General features: G+C 39.7%; 1 protein-coding gene across 1 annotated transcript in view; it reads right to left on the bottom strand.

Annotated features, from left to right (window-relative positions):
* The window catches only part of ank2b (ankyrin 2b, neuronal), a 119,903-nt gene that overhangs the window by 62,608 nt on the left and 42,577 nt on the right, over window positions 1–14,718 (bottom strand). The window contains 7 exon segments of the mRNA XM_030075794.1: window positions 2,965–3,162; window positions 4,035–4,133; window positions 4,533–4,631; window positions 7,422–7,520; window positions 8,493–8,690; window positions 9,343–9,441; window positions 14,289–14,387. Coding sequence (XP_029931654.1) covers window positions 2,965–3,162; window positions 4,035–4,133; window positions 4,533–4,631; window positions 7,422–7,520; window positions 8,493–8,690; window positions 9,343–9,441; window positions 14,289–14,387 — 891 coding nt within the window.

Here is a 14,718-nt window from a genome sequence, read left to right as displayed (position 1 = left end):
AACATTTAAGAGCACCTGACTAAAATGCTGCTGATGCAATCCATGGTAATGCTACTGGAAAAATAGAATTAAAAAAAAAAAAAAAGAAAGCCCTCTTCATACAGCAGAGGGAGCACTTGCACTATTTTTTAAATATTCATGTAGACCTGGGCAGACAAAAAATCACATGATCAGTGCACGGGACCGAGCCTTGCCCATGGAAGGAAGCGATCCTTTGTTTGTCAAACTCTAAGCCATATGTGAGGTCAGTATCTGCATGAAATAACAAAGAAAGGTACACAGGGGATCAGTGAAGAGGACGGAGAAGGTTTTTGTAGACTGTCAAGTTGGATGAAAAAAGCATCCTGTGCCAAATCAAAATGCAAATGTATTTGGATGAATGGATGGACAGATGGGTGACAAGGTGGTGCACAAGAGATGGAACAAAATTTCTATGAAGTTACAATCGTGGTTCTTTATGGCATCTTTCCCTGTTTTTTCTACTGCCCACAGCCACGCCCTTCCTCCCTAGAGCCATATGACAGACATGAAAGAGAGAGAAAGCAAGACTACCTAACCTTGACAAACACTGAAAATCAATTAAAGGACTAATCTATCCAAGAGTGAAGGTCCTTGACTGACAGAAGGAGTTTTCTGCCTCCTCTGGTAAAAATGATAAATTGCTCCATGATGCTTGGACTCCATGCGCAATTCAGAGGAAACCAGCGGCTTTAACAGGCTCATCAATCATTCATCAGAACTAGGTCAAACTGAGAGGGACCTGCAGTGGATACTGGAGCCTCTTCAGGACAGAAGCCATTTGAACTCTTTAAACACTGATAATGAGAAAAAAAATCTCATGATTTATTGCTAGTGGCTTACAAGACATACACTACTCACAAAAAGTTAGGGATATTTGGCTTTCGGGTGAAATTTACGGAAAATGTAAAAAGTTCACGCTACAGTGATATTATATCATGAAAGTAGGCCATTTAAGTAGAAGCATGCACTGGTGATTTCCTCATCTCAAACAGTTTCTTGAAACAAAAGCCAACAACAGTGGTGGATATACCACAACAAAAAATGTCAATGTCTCAATAACTTGTCATGTGCCCTTGAGCATCAATTACAGCTTGTCAGCGACGTCTCATGCTGTTCACAAGTCGACTTATTGTCTGCTGAGGCATGGCATCCCACTCTACTTGAAGGGCGGCCCTCAGGACATTGAGGTTCTGGGGTACAGAGCTCCGAGCCTCTACACGGCGACTCAGCTGATTCCATAGGTTTTCTATGGGATTCAGGTCTGGAGAAAGTGAAGGCCACTCCATCTGAGGTAACCCAGTCTCCAGCAGCCGTTCCCTAATGATACGACCTCGATGAGCTGGAGCATTGTCGTCCATGAAGATGAAATTAGGCCTGTGTTGTTCATGCAGGGGCACAATGACTGGATTAATGATGTTATTCAGGTAGCATGGGCTTGTCACTGTACCATTCACAAAGTGTAGGGCAGTTCTGTACTGACTAGACACACCTGCCCACACAGTGACACCACCACCACCAAAGGCTCGTCTGGTGACAACAGTGGCTGATGCATAGGGCTCTCCTTGACGTGTCCAACATCGTTGGCGGCCATCATTTCTGCTCAACATGAATCGTCTCTCATCAGAGAACAGCACTGAGGCCCACTGGTCCCTCGTCCAGCGTAAATGCTCCCTGGCCCATGCAAGACGATGACACCTGTGCCTGGTGGTGTGGTCAGGTACCCTTGCAGGTCGTCTAGCACGCAGACCATGCTGATGTAAATGGTTTCGAATGGTCTGACGTGACACTTGGGTGCCTCTCACCTCCCTTAAATGTGCCTGGAGTTGAGTGGCATTCATCATCTGGTTCCGCAGGGCACTGTTCACAATGAAGCGGTCATCAGTGTAGGATGTGGCCAAAGGACGTCCACTTCTATGCCTTTCTGTGACTCTTCCAGTCTCTCTGTATCTCTGTTGCAACCTGCTGATGACACTCTGTGACACTCTAAGCTCAGTGGCCACTTCCGTCTGAGGACATCCTGTTTGAAGCCTCGCAATGGCGAGGTGCTGCTGATCAATTGTTAGGTGTCGTCTTGGTCTCATGATGTCAAAATGTGAACAGCATAATGAGGAGGACTGTTTAAATACCAATTCTAACTGAACCAGGAAATTTATTGGTCGATTCATGGATCAAACACCTGTTGTGAATTTTGCCGTTAAACTCCTTGTTAGAGAACAGCAACTTGTGCAAAAAGTACTGAAACATTGAACAGTTGGACATGTGCATTCAAAAGTTTACAGAAGGTCACATTAACTTCACCTGTAAAGGTTATAATGCATTTTAGGTTCATCCTGAAATTTCACCCGAAAGCCGAATATCCCTAACTTTTTGTGAGTAGTGTATGTGTACATCGGAGCAGAGTTTTGCATATGATGTGAATACCTGACCATCAGTTTGGACAAGGAGATCTATTGATAAAGATGCTGCATCTTTATCTTATCTTTATCTTTTTGGATGCTTTATTTTGCAACTGTATTCAAACTGCCTCTAGTATACCTTTGTTTTTTTAGTTTATTTTGTTTGTACAGGTGAAGACTATTCCATTTAAAAGTCAGGATAAAAAAAAACGTTAAAATAGGGAGTACCAAGTACCAAGACTCCAGAAAGAACCAAGTGAAAAGTGGCGCTAGACGGGGCAATATGGCTCAGTATTATAAGCTCCTGAACAGCACACTGGATCAAAGAGCAGCAAACCAGCAGACTGGGGCTGAATTCGGTCACAGGAATGCTGTAGTTAGCAGTCAGTGACCCAGTGACACCTCCATCACAATGGTTCTGGGTCTCAAACTTGGGCCGGTTCACTAGTTAACACCTTAGTTCCAAGAATCCCAAACAGTTCTAGTTCATGTACCAGAACTGTTTTGGTCTAGAAGAGGTACTAGTGTGCTTGGCTCCTCCACACACCTTGGTGGCCAGTGAGTGTGAGGCTCCAGCCTCCAGCAGGACAGAGGCTGTCTCCACCTGTCCCTCCCTGGCTGAGATGTGGAGGGGCGTGTAGCCATTGGTGGTGGCAGCATCAGGATGAGCCATGTGCTGCAGCAGGAGCTGGACGATCTCCGTCTTCCCCAGGCGAGATGCAATGTGGAGGGGAGTCTGGTCCTCCTAGGGAGGGCAGAATGGAGGAAAGATTAATATGTATCATATATATCATAACCCACCTCAGGATGTCTGCTGGATTCCGAAAGACAATTTTAAGGCACGTTTGAAGCCTATATATATATATATACACACACACACACACACACACACACACACACACACACACACACACACACACATATATATATCAATAAAAATTAAAAGCTGGCAAAATAGATTTCTATCTGAACATAGCTAACGAAAGTTCAGAAACGATACATTAGCAGTATAAGACTGTATATCACTGATTCAACACAACAATATACTTCATAACTTTATAGCTTTATAGATGACTAAATCTGTCATTACATGCTGGAAGAATACAATCTGTATTGACTGTACTTAAGACATTTCTTAACAACTTTTAAGGCCATTATTTTAAACAAGTTAAGACATTTTCAGACATTAGTCTGCTCTTATAATGCACATCTACATGTCAAGACACTTTGTGTGGACATTTAGGGCATCTGCAGACCAATGTCAGTAAGATGTACATTTTGCATATCTTGTACTATAAATTGTGAATTCACATCTTGTTTTCTTGAAGATTGCAGCTGCGATAGCACTTGCCAAAGTGGCCTAGTGTTTAGTTACTCTTTAAAAAAGTTTTTGCTTGCTTTTGTTGTCTTTTAAGGCCTCTTTGGACTCTGGTACCGGTTAATGGGTGGATAAAACTGTGGCAGTATTTGGACATATTGGTTTGTTAATGCTGGCAGCTATGGATTTTAACACGCTGAACCTAGTATTGGCCTCTTCTTTAAAAATGACATTTTGCTTTTACTATATTGCAAAATGTGTTTTGGTGTGTGTGTGTGTGTGTTTGTGTGTAGTCTTACCCGTGCCCGTGCATCCACTATTGCGCCATTTCTCAGCAGACACCTGACCACTTCCACCTGACCCGCCCTGGCTGCCATGTGCAACGCTGTTTCCCCACGCTGCACACACATAATGAAGCATTATATGAGTCAGCAGTTAGGACAACACAGAGAATCAAAACTGAGAAGGAAACATACTCTGCATACATGGTATACAGACGAGAATGTGAGTGTGGATGTCTTTACATTGGATGCACCAAGAGCACACTCAGAGACAGAATTGCAGAACACAAATATGCAATAACAATGGGAGATCTCAACTACCCCATGGCCAACCATTACAAACAACACTCAAATCCTAACTCACTAAAAATCATGGCTATTGAAGTCATCCCCTAATCTGTGAGGGGTGGAGACAGACTCAAACACTTGCTCCAGAGGGAAACTTTTTAAACCCAAATAATATTAATGAGCTCTCTTTCAGTCTTTTTCTGATCACTGTGTTCCCAATAAACTCACAATGTTGCTGACGTCCGGCGAAGCTCCATTCTGCAGCAGCAGCAACACAATGTTGAGGTGACCCATAAAGGCCGCTACATGGATGGGAGTTAAACCAGACTGAAGACAGAAGAAGAAGAAAAGAAAAAGGAGGTTGGAACAAAAGAAGAGAAATAAAAAGTGTCAGACATATTGGGCATGAGATTGGAGCTCATACTTTTGTATTAAACAATGGTTTGATGCAAACAAGTTGTCACTTAATCTGAGTAAAACTAAATATATTTGGAAATAAGAAAATACACAGACCCCCTAAACTTACAATAGACTATGTTGAAATTGAAGGAGTCTAAAATATAAAATTTCTAGGAATAATCATAGACAGTTCTCTTAGTTGGAAAGAACACATCAAAAATACAAAAGCGAAAATTTCAAAAACAATAGCAATATTATATAACGTTAAAGATTTTGTCAATACAAATTCTCTACGCACTCTATACTGCTCACTTATATTTCCCTATCTCACCTACTGCATAGAGACATGGGGACACACATTTAAAACGGTAGTTAATCCACTTTTCATTTTACAAAAAAAGGCCATTAGAATCATAAACCATACTCACTATCTTGCCCCCACAAATTCACTTTTTCTTAGAAATAATATTTTCAAGCTAGAAGATCTAGCAGATCTCAACACATTAATATTTATGTACAAGGCGCATAAAAACTTACTTCCATCCTGTATTCAGGGATTATTTGAAAGCAGAGAATCACAATACCAACTTCGAGGAGCCCATATGTACAAAAAAACTTTTGCCAGGACCAATACCAAAGGTAGATGTATATCAGTAAAAGAGGTGAATTTATGGAATAATCTAAGTAATGAGGTAAAATCACGCACTTCTGTCAATAACTGTCAATAAGTGTAAAATAATTAATAAACATAAAACCAATTTCCAATAGATCACTTAACATGGATGCAAAATGGACTCTAAGAAAACAAAATATTCATGTATGTATGTATGTATGTATGGTGTGTACGTAGCCTATGTACTGTATGCATGAATGTGTCTGTGTGTATGCATGCATGTTTGTATGTATGCATGTATGCATGTATGAATGTACACATGTATGTATGTATGTAAGTACGTATGTATCTATGTATCTAAGCATAAATCCAGAACAAGTCTTCGGTCCGATGTTACAGCAAGCGATTAAACTGTCTTACTTTAGTTTTTGTTCTTTTCTTTTGAATAATGTAGAAGCTTTGTCTAATAATATATTGTCTTTATTGTTTCTCAAAATTGTTTGTATAGAAACACGAAAAGTTTTCTTTCAGATTTGTATACATCAACATTCCTTTAAATATTGACTTTGCTATGATTTAGATAGGGTGGGCCCACATAAGCCTTGGCTTTCAGCCCAACCCTTTTGGTGCCACATACTACTGACCAGTGATGTGATGTGATACTATGTACTTCATTCAAAGCACCAAATAAAACAATTCAATCAATCAAATTACTGTTGCAACGTTGGGTAATTTGACATTAGATTTAGCAGTGCTCTGTTGGTTTTATTTCTCAGAAGCTGCTGCAGATACATGTAAATATGCAGTTTATTCCTTATCTGTTCTACAGAGGTCTGATGATCACGGCGTCTTGACTACACAGTGTAACCCCTCCCTCCACTAAAATCAGGTGGCTGAAGCATATACACTATATTTATATATAAATTAGTGGATGATGTAACTGAGCATTTTCTAAGCAGCCATGAACTACATGGAGGAGAGTTTACAGCACTATACTCGATGTAGGAAACCCTAACCAGAAAATATCAAGCGGGCAAGCTCAACTGGTCTTTGGAGAAAACTTCTAAAACATAAGCAAAATTATCTTTCAGTATGGAAAGATGAGCAGAAATGACAGATAATCCAGAGTATTAGCGCATTGTCACATTATAGCATTATAGTCTTGCTAATATGGTAGCATTAGTATCTACAGTGGTGCTTTTTGACAGTCACACTGTTGATGGTAGCTGTGTCAGCTAGTTAATGCTAGTCATTCCTATGTTTCCAGGGTCCTGTGTTCTCCAGATTTATATGACACATAATGGAAACATGACAAAGGGTCCTATGTTCCTAAGATCCTATGTTCCCAGGGTCCCATAGTCCCAGGGCCCTATGTTCCTCAGGTCCTTTATTCCCTGGGTCCTTTGTTCCCCAGTTCTATATAGCACATAGTTGGAACCTGAAAAAGATATTCCCCAGCTCTGTATTCAGGGGTTTAGGGTTGATATGGGTTAATGGGTTAACAGAATATTAAACTGGGGAACATAGTACCCTGGGACCCCAGAGTGCCATTTTCCTACCTTCCCCTGGTTTAAGGCTATTGCGCGCCACATTAATACTTGACTGACTATTTATGCGACTGTGGTGGCTGAATATTTGAATTTATGTCATTCCACAAGCAATATGTCCCAGAGCAAACGACCCCAGGCTTGGGTTGTCATTATCAACTCAGGTTGGCCTAAGGTATAGGAACAGGAAATAATAGTGAAAAAGGTAGCATTAAACATCCTGAGGGCCTGGAAGTGGCTCCCAACCTTAAACAGTCTCAGTGATAACAGCTGGTGGTCTGGATTCAACGAAGCTGCCTAGTTTTATCTAGAACAATGTTTCTACAGGTTCCAGCCAAAGGGAAAGTGATGTGATATTACACATACTGTATTTATAAAGGTAAATATACATTTTTATATGAAACACTATGACTCACTGGTGTTTACTGGCATTGTTGACTACAAATTACAGAATTGTTTTGGAGATAAATCAGGACAATTCAGCTCAGGTGAGGTGAAGGTGAAGGTGCACTTCCTCTTTTTGCTAATTCTCAGAATGACTCAGGATAAGTCAAGTACCTCTGTGATGGCCTGGATCGAGGCTCCATATTTAACCAGCAGCTCCATCACCTTCACTCTGTTCTTCTTACAGGCTATGTGCAGCGGGGTGAAGCCGTTCTGCAGGGGAACATCAGACACACATACAATAGTGTATGAAAACAGATAATTACTACAGGTAAACAGGGATCTTTAGGATGCGTTATTCATTTTGATGCTAGTACGAATACTGATTTTTAACTTAACAAGAAAAACAAAGAAAAAAAAAAACTTCCAGTGAATTTCTGGATTTAGCTTAGAGAAATACAAGTCTTATTGCACTTGTTTCCATACAATATAAAATTATTCCATCACATATTTTACACTGCATGGAAATGCAATATAAAATCAAATGTAATGCATTACATTAGTGAGGTATTACTGTGTTGGATATACATATATTTCATATATGTACTACTTTTTCGTCTCACAGTGCTGCAGACCATGTTTTCCATTCATGGGGCTGCTCCTAGCATGCTGAACTTGCAGCATTAGCAGTTCCATTATGATAAAGGTCAGTAATCACTGTTTTCTTACACACTGAAAAATAAAGGCACCAGCTGGAACTGAAAACATTTTTTTCAGAGTGATCTCATAGGAGAACATTTTCTGGTTCTGAAACCTGATAGTTCTTTTAAGAAACATAATTTGAAGAACCATTTCTTTAAATGGTCCTTCAAATAATCTCAAAAGGTCCACAAAAGAACCATCAAAAACATGTTCATTGTGCAACTGTTTGTCTTCTTTTCAAGAATTCAAGAATTTTAACAAAAAAAGTTCTCTTAAGAACTTTTTCAAAATAGTTTGTAGTGAAGACAACAGGTTCAATGAAGAACCCTTTTCATTTTTTCAAGTAAGGAACAATCCACTACATAAAGTGGTTCTTCAGTTGTTGAGAATTCTTCATGGAACCACACAGTCTTTTAAAGAACCATTTTGATCCTTTATTTTTCTGTGTGTATTTCTGTTCTATATTCTTGCTATCTGCTACTGTAATGGTCCACTTTTCCAAAGGGAATCATTCAGATTTCTAATCTAATTGTTATATCATACCAGTGCTCGAGCGTTGGGGTTGGCCCTCTTGTCCAGCAACAGTTTAGTGACTCTGTAGTGACCACAGTGTGCTGCCACATGCAGCGCTGTCAGGTAGTCCAACGTGACATCATCAACTGGCGCCTTGTGCTGCAGAAGGTGTTTGACACACTCAACATGGTCGCCTTGAGCCGCCATGTGGAGAGGAGAGAGGCCATTCTGAGAAACAAGAGGAGTTCAGTTAGATGGAGGGAAATGTGAGAGAGGATTTTTGAAATGAAAGACAGTATGGCTGGTTCAGCTAGAGGGTTTTTACGAATATAACTAAACAACACCAGTAAAAAAACAAGAACCCAGTGTGGTTTCAAAGCTTTTTTAACACTGGAGTTATGACAGCAATTTCTTATCCCCTTGCAGTCTGATTTCCCCTAAAAATATTGATTATCTATGTGTGTGTGACATAGAAATTAGGGATAAAGGGGTAGTGTAGGTTAATGAGAGAAAAAATGAATTTAAATGATTGTAGCATCCGGCTGCAATATAACAAAAGTGAAAAAAGTGAAGGCGGTCAAAATACTGAATCTGAATGTACTGGAGGTTATAGCAATACTCAGCATATCACAAAATGTTTAAAATTGCAGTACTATCGTATCGTGACTAAAGTACCGTGACAAGACTGTAGCATAGCTTTAGTCTTAGTCTTTCAATTAAAATGCATCATAGTTTTAGTTTTCAGATTTTGTCAGTCAAAGTTCATTTTTGTTTGGTTTTGTCTCGTTTTTGTCCTGTAAAAGGTGTCGTTGACGAATACTTTCAGCCTTTGTTTTAGTCAACAAAGTGAACACTGCTAGAAACGCAGGCAGTGAAGCACCTTGGTCCTGGCCAGCATCGGTGCTCCTCTCTCCAGCAACAGCTCCACAGCAGCATCATGCCCACTCCTGGCTGCACAGTGCAGGGGGGTGAGGCCGTCCTGCAGGACAGACAGACAGAGTGACTTTTTCATGCACATAGCACACACACACACACATGCACGAGATCAGACAGCACATGATACCACTGGAAAACAGACTTATGTAACATTATATAATGACGATAGACTCACAGACCTGACAGCAGTGAGTACACTACAGCTGGGGCTGTTATGATGACACAGCAGGGCTTAATGTGCTAGAGCGATGTTGCAGATGCTGATTAGACTGCATTACAAAATTTAGGCTGGTGAGGCTAAATTTATGTTGTGAGCTACAGTAGTATACTTATGCTGACATACAGTGGCTGGAAGTGAAAATGCAATGCTGTTCCTGTTTACATGCACAGCCGATTCCCTTTTTAACCCTATTGGTCAAGTAACCTGGTTGTGGATTGATGAATGTAAACGTAACTTGGTTTGAATAACCCAGGTTAGATCTGATTGTGACTTTTGCTATGTTAAATGCATAGTTCACACATTTTGGTAGGTAACCGATTAGTTTACTGATTTATTCATGGCAGCAAGGTGACTTAATTATACTGTATAAAATTCATGTAAACAGCTTAACATGACAAAGACCTTATTAACCAGAGCATGGCCAATAGCAGGGTTACCGTCTGCATGTAAACACAGCCTGTGACCAACATGGGCTGGATGTAGAGTGGATGAGTGTATTAGCATTAAAGAGAGCTAATGTATGTTAGCATTAAAGACACAGTAGCTAATGAGGCTACTGTCCTGGCATGGCCTCCTCTAGCTGGCACACAAACACCACTGACATAACGGCCAGAGGCCAGGACATTTGATGTGATGGTGACAGTGATGTTGAATTTAATCTGCTGTCCTACTAATGGTTTGTTGCAAAGGAGCCATAAAAAAGTTGCAAAGAGCCATGAAAAAAGGGAAGCGCTAAAGATTTCACAACATATGATCAAAATCTCTTGGTTTTAAAATTTGACTTTTTGGTTGAATCACCTATGTTATAATATTCTGTTTCTGCAGCTAACAGTGCCAAAGCCTATAGATAAAGCCAGCTGAGCACTACAGCAAAACATTAATGTCTGGTAAAAATAAGACTTTCATATATACTGACTAAGACAAAATGGAGATCACTGCACTTTTCAACTTTTCACTGTTTCTTCTGTACATATCAAAGTAATAAAATATGCCAAATCAGTAACTGTCCAGTAGGATATTGTTACATAAGTTGACCAGAAATAGAAAATATAAGGTATGGACAGCTTCCATCTTTAACTGCTGGTATTCACCTTCAAAAGGCCAGATCTGTCCAACCCTGATTATACTACTGATGTTTTGGATGTAAAGCAGAACAGACTGGAGGAATGGTATCAGACACAGAGTGGGGATTTGCACCAGCACAGGGTTGTTTTGTGCTGTATGGTAATGCATTAAGCTGATTGGAGAAGCTACAGTCAAGGACAAACTTAAACTCTGCGGCACACACACACATTTGGGGAGAATAGGTGTACTGCACACACACTCGCTGAGCCATCACTCACTCACTTGTGAAAAAGCAACACCAAATCTGCACCAGCAATTCACATTCACATTCACTGGATAGTCACTGGATAGTTGCAGAACATTTGGAGCCATTGCATGGCATCTCCAAAAACCCACCTGGTCAAATCCCTGAGTATGGTTTTAGAACAAATGGTGTCAGGCATTTCTCAGCCATTATGGATCAACCACTGATCTATAATATAAACACATATTTTATACTATTGAGAATATTATGACCTATAGAGTATAGTACATATTGTAGAGAATATTACAGATCAGTGTTTTCCACTAGTCAGAGAACAGACCAGGGAACAGTCCTCAATGTGTCTAGTAAGTTAACTCAATTTTCTATTTTAATTTTCAGGTTCATGTGTTGGTCAACTGTAGCATTACTAACAACGGTCATAAGCAAATGGTTTCAATTTTGTTTTCAAGTTTAGTCTGTCTATAGTAATAGTCTAGCTCATCATAGTAACCTTTGCTGCTAAACAATGACTGTAATCAACACATGTGAGCTGGTGATTATTTTTATGATATCTGAGGTCCGGTAGTTGGCTACTATTTAGTAGCCATTATATGGAGATCTGTGGCACCTTGTCTGGCTACATTAATAGCAAGAGATAACCTTTGGCAGTTACAGCCTAAAATATTAATGCAAAGTTTTTACTAACTAACTTTAGGACATCGTTTTGGCAGGAGTGATTAGTGTGCCTATAGTGCTGATAGAAGCCGAGTGAAACGTTCTCTTTGCTGGAAAATAGTCCCTGCGGAAACGTTTGCTTTACACAGGCAGTTATCATTTCCATGGTTTATTAATTGTTACAACTTTGTTAGCCACACAAGCAGAACATTATAAGCTAGATAGATACTGATAGCCAAAGAGGAAATTCAAAGTGACACTGAAGCAGCAGAATAGTTAAATAGTAACAATTTCAAAGAAACTGTTTCAACCAAAAATGCAAATTTGAAAATCAAGGGATTTTGATTATATGTTGTGAAACCTTCAGTACCCCTGCATGATTTGCAAAATGGCGTGTTGCAATGTAAAAATGAGGGTCAATTGGAGTAAAAGGGTCAAACATTCAAAATCATTGGTATGGTCATTTAAGGTCCTTTAAACCATGTCGGAACGGGGCCTTTGTGTAGAGGTATCTGCTGTATTGCTAAATTCAATGGAAAAGAGATAAAGGTTAATTGTTGTAGCACATTGGAACTCCTTTGTCATATACCAAATACTCATTTTCCCAAAACTGTAAATGCAATTAAACAGTCAGTGCTTGGCCCATGACCATGTGGGAATCAAAAGGATAAAGTTAATAACAAAGTAACTAATTAGCTAGTAAATAATAACATTTCCATAGGGAGACAAATACTGTTAAGAATCATTCCTCTCCCCATTTTCTGCTCCCGTTTAAAGCAAAACTGAACTTTAGGCATGGTGAGATATCCTCATTAGTTGCTCTGTGCTCCCCTGGGCTACTAATTAGGATATTGTATTTGTATTTCACATTCACTTCAATAGCGTGGCAAAACTGGTCTAAAAATATCACTTTTAGTGCATAAATGAATGCAAATAAAACAGTTGATGCCAATACAAAAACCAAGTCCCGATGCACCTGTTTCTTGTATTCACAATTATTTGTGACAATTCTATTAGGTCATTTCTTCTTGGCGCAACACTACTATGTGGAAGTGTACTGCTAGTGCATTGTTGGGAATTGCCAGATGTACTTTACAATTCATATAGGAAAATAAAAACACAAGAGCAGTTTCATTTCCTCAAAAAAATCGGTACTGGGTTGCTTTTTAGATTAGCATAATCTTCTTTATCGCCAGTGGTTTATGCACTCAACATTGGGAAGCTGTTTTGCTATGGAAGTGAATAGAGAGATATAAATACAATATTCTTGTTTGGCAGGACAGATGAGCAAGTAATAAGGATGTTTCACCACTATGTGGACTCCTATCACACCAAGGTAACCATACAATCTAACCCCAAGTTTAACTTTACTTTAACTCTGTTCTTTGTCTCAGAGGGAGCAGCAGGCCAGACAGTCTGTGTGAAGCAGCATCTGTCACTATTCTGCCATAAAACAGCAGCCACTTATTTTTACCTCTAACTCTGAGACTCAAGAGATGAATGAGTTCCTCTGACTTTTGTCCCAGAGGACAGAGAGAGAGGGATGGAGTGAGGCAGAGGAGTAGAAGTGACAATTTAAAATAAGTTCTCCAAATGATTGTTTCAATCCATACAAATACTGGCCAAAATTAATTGCACATAGTTCTGTGTTTCATGGTTGCCAGCGACTTTGTTAGCCATAGGTGCAGAACATTATAAGGTGGCTGTTTCAAACAAGTAAAATTTGATATGTTATGAAATATTTTGTATGCCCATATGACTTGTTTGTTGCAATATAAATATATGTGGGTAAACTGTAGTAAACAGACTGAACATTCAAAATCAATGGTATGGTGCTTTAAGGCAGGTGAGGCATCATATCAGAGGTAGATGACACTGGCTAGATTTTGCTCTCATATATCAGTCTAATCCAATTGTAATAAGGAAGTATCAGGATCAGAAAATACAGTATCGAGTAGAAAGTCTTCCAGAGCTGAAGAGTTCAAATAACTGCAACATGCAACCAACTTCTGGTCAAGTCCATCACTGCCAGCAGACACAAAGGCCAGGCTGCTGCTGCCATCAGCTCTCAGTAGGACAGCAGATTAAATTCAACATCACTGTCACCATCACATCAAATGTCCTGGCCTCTGGCCGCTATGTCAGTGGTGTTTGTGTGCCAGCTAGAGGAGGCCACGCCAGGACAGTAGCCTCATTAGCTACTGTGTCTTTAATGCTTACATACATTAGCTCTCTTTAATGCTAATACACTCATCCACTCTACATCCAGCCCATGTTGGTCACTGGCTGTGTTTACATGCAGACGGTAACCCTGCTATTGGCCATGCTCTGGTTAATAAGGTCTTTGTCATGTTAAGGAGTCCCCTTGCTATATGTTGTGAAATCTTAAGTACCACCCATGATTTGCAAAATAGGCGGTTGCAATATAAAATGTGGGGAAATTGTAGTAAACATGCCAAACGTTCAAGATGACTGGCATGGTTCCTTCACTTAGGATGGTTGGTCTGCAGTTCAGAAGTAAGATACTGTATCTTCACCTGACTTAATGACTTGTAAGTTGCAATTTGAAGAAAATGGATGCAGGTTTTAGTTTTATTTTCAGTTTAGGATATTAACCTTGATACAACTATCACGTACACACACACACACACACACACACACACACACACACACACACAGCACTCACCCTGGTTTTAGCATCAATCTGAGAACCGCGGTCCAGCAGCAGGCGAACCATGTTTGTGTTGCCACGCTTGGAGGCCACATGCAGGGGTGTGATGCCATTCTGCAAGGAGAGCACAACTGAGTTTAGGAAATGCTTTGTAGAATCAATAAATTCAATTAAATCTAAGTATTCTATCAGAGAATTAAGGAAGAGTTTGGTGCAGATAGGACAAGGGACTGATATTCAAATTAAATCAGTGTGAAAACACTTCCTAGAAATATTGTAGCTAAAAGCCCTGCTGCCCTTCCTGGCATTCAGTCACCATTAGTATTTCTTGAGTAAGGTTTATTTATCCTTTTTATTTTATTTTTAGGGGTTCCACCAGTAGGTCTGAAACCCTGTTGTTTTGCTCTGCTTTATCAGCATCATTATTATTGTTATTATTATTATT

This window comes from Myripristis murdjan, chromosome 18 (genome assembly GCF_902150065.1).
Source record: "Myripristis murdjan chromosome 18, fMyrMur1.1, whole genome shotgun sequence".
Lineage (NCBI taxonomy): Eukaryota > Metazoa > Chordata > Actinopteri > Holocentriformes > Holocentridae > Myripristis > Myripristis murdjan.
This window is presented reverse-complemented; position numbering and strand designations above follow the sequence as displayed.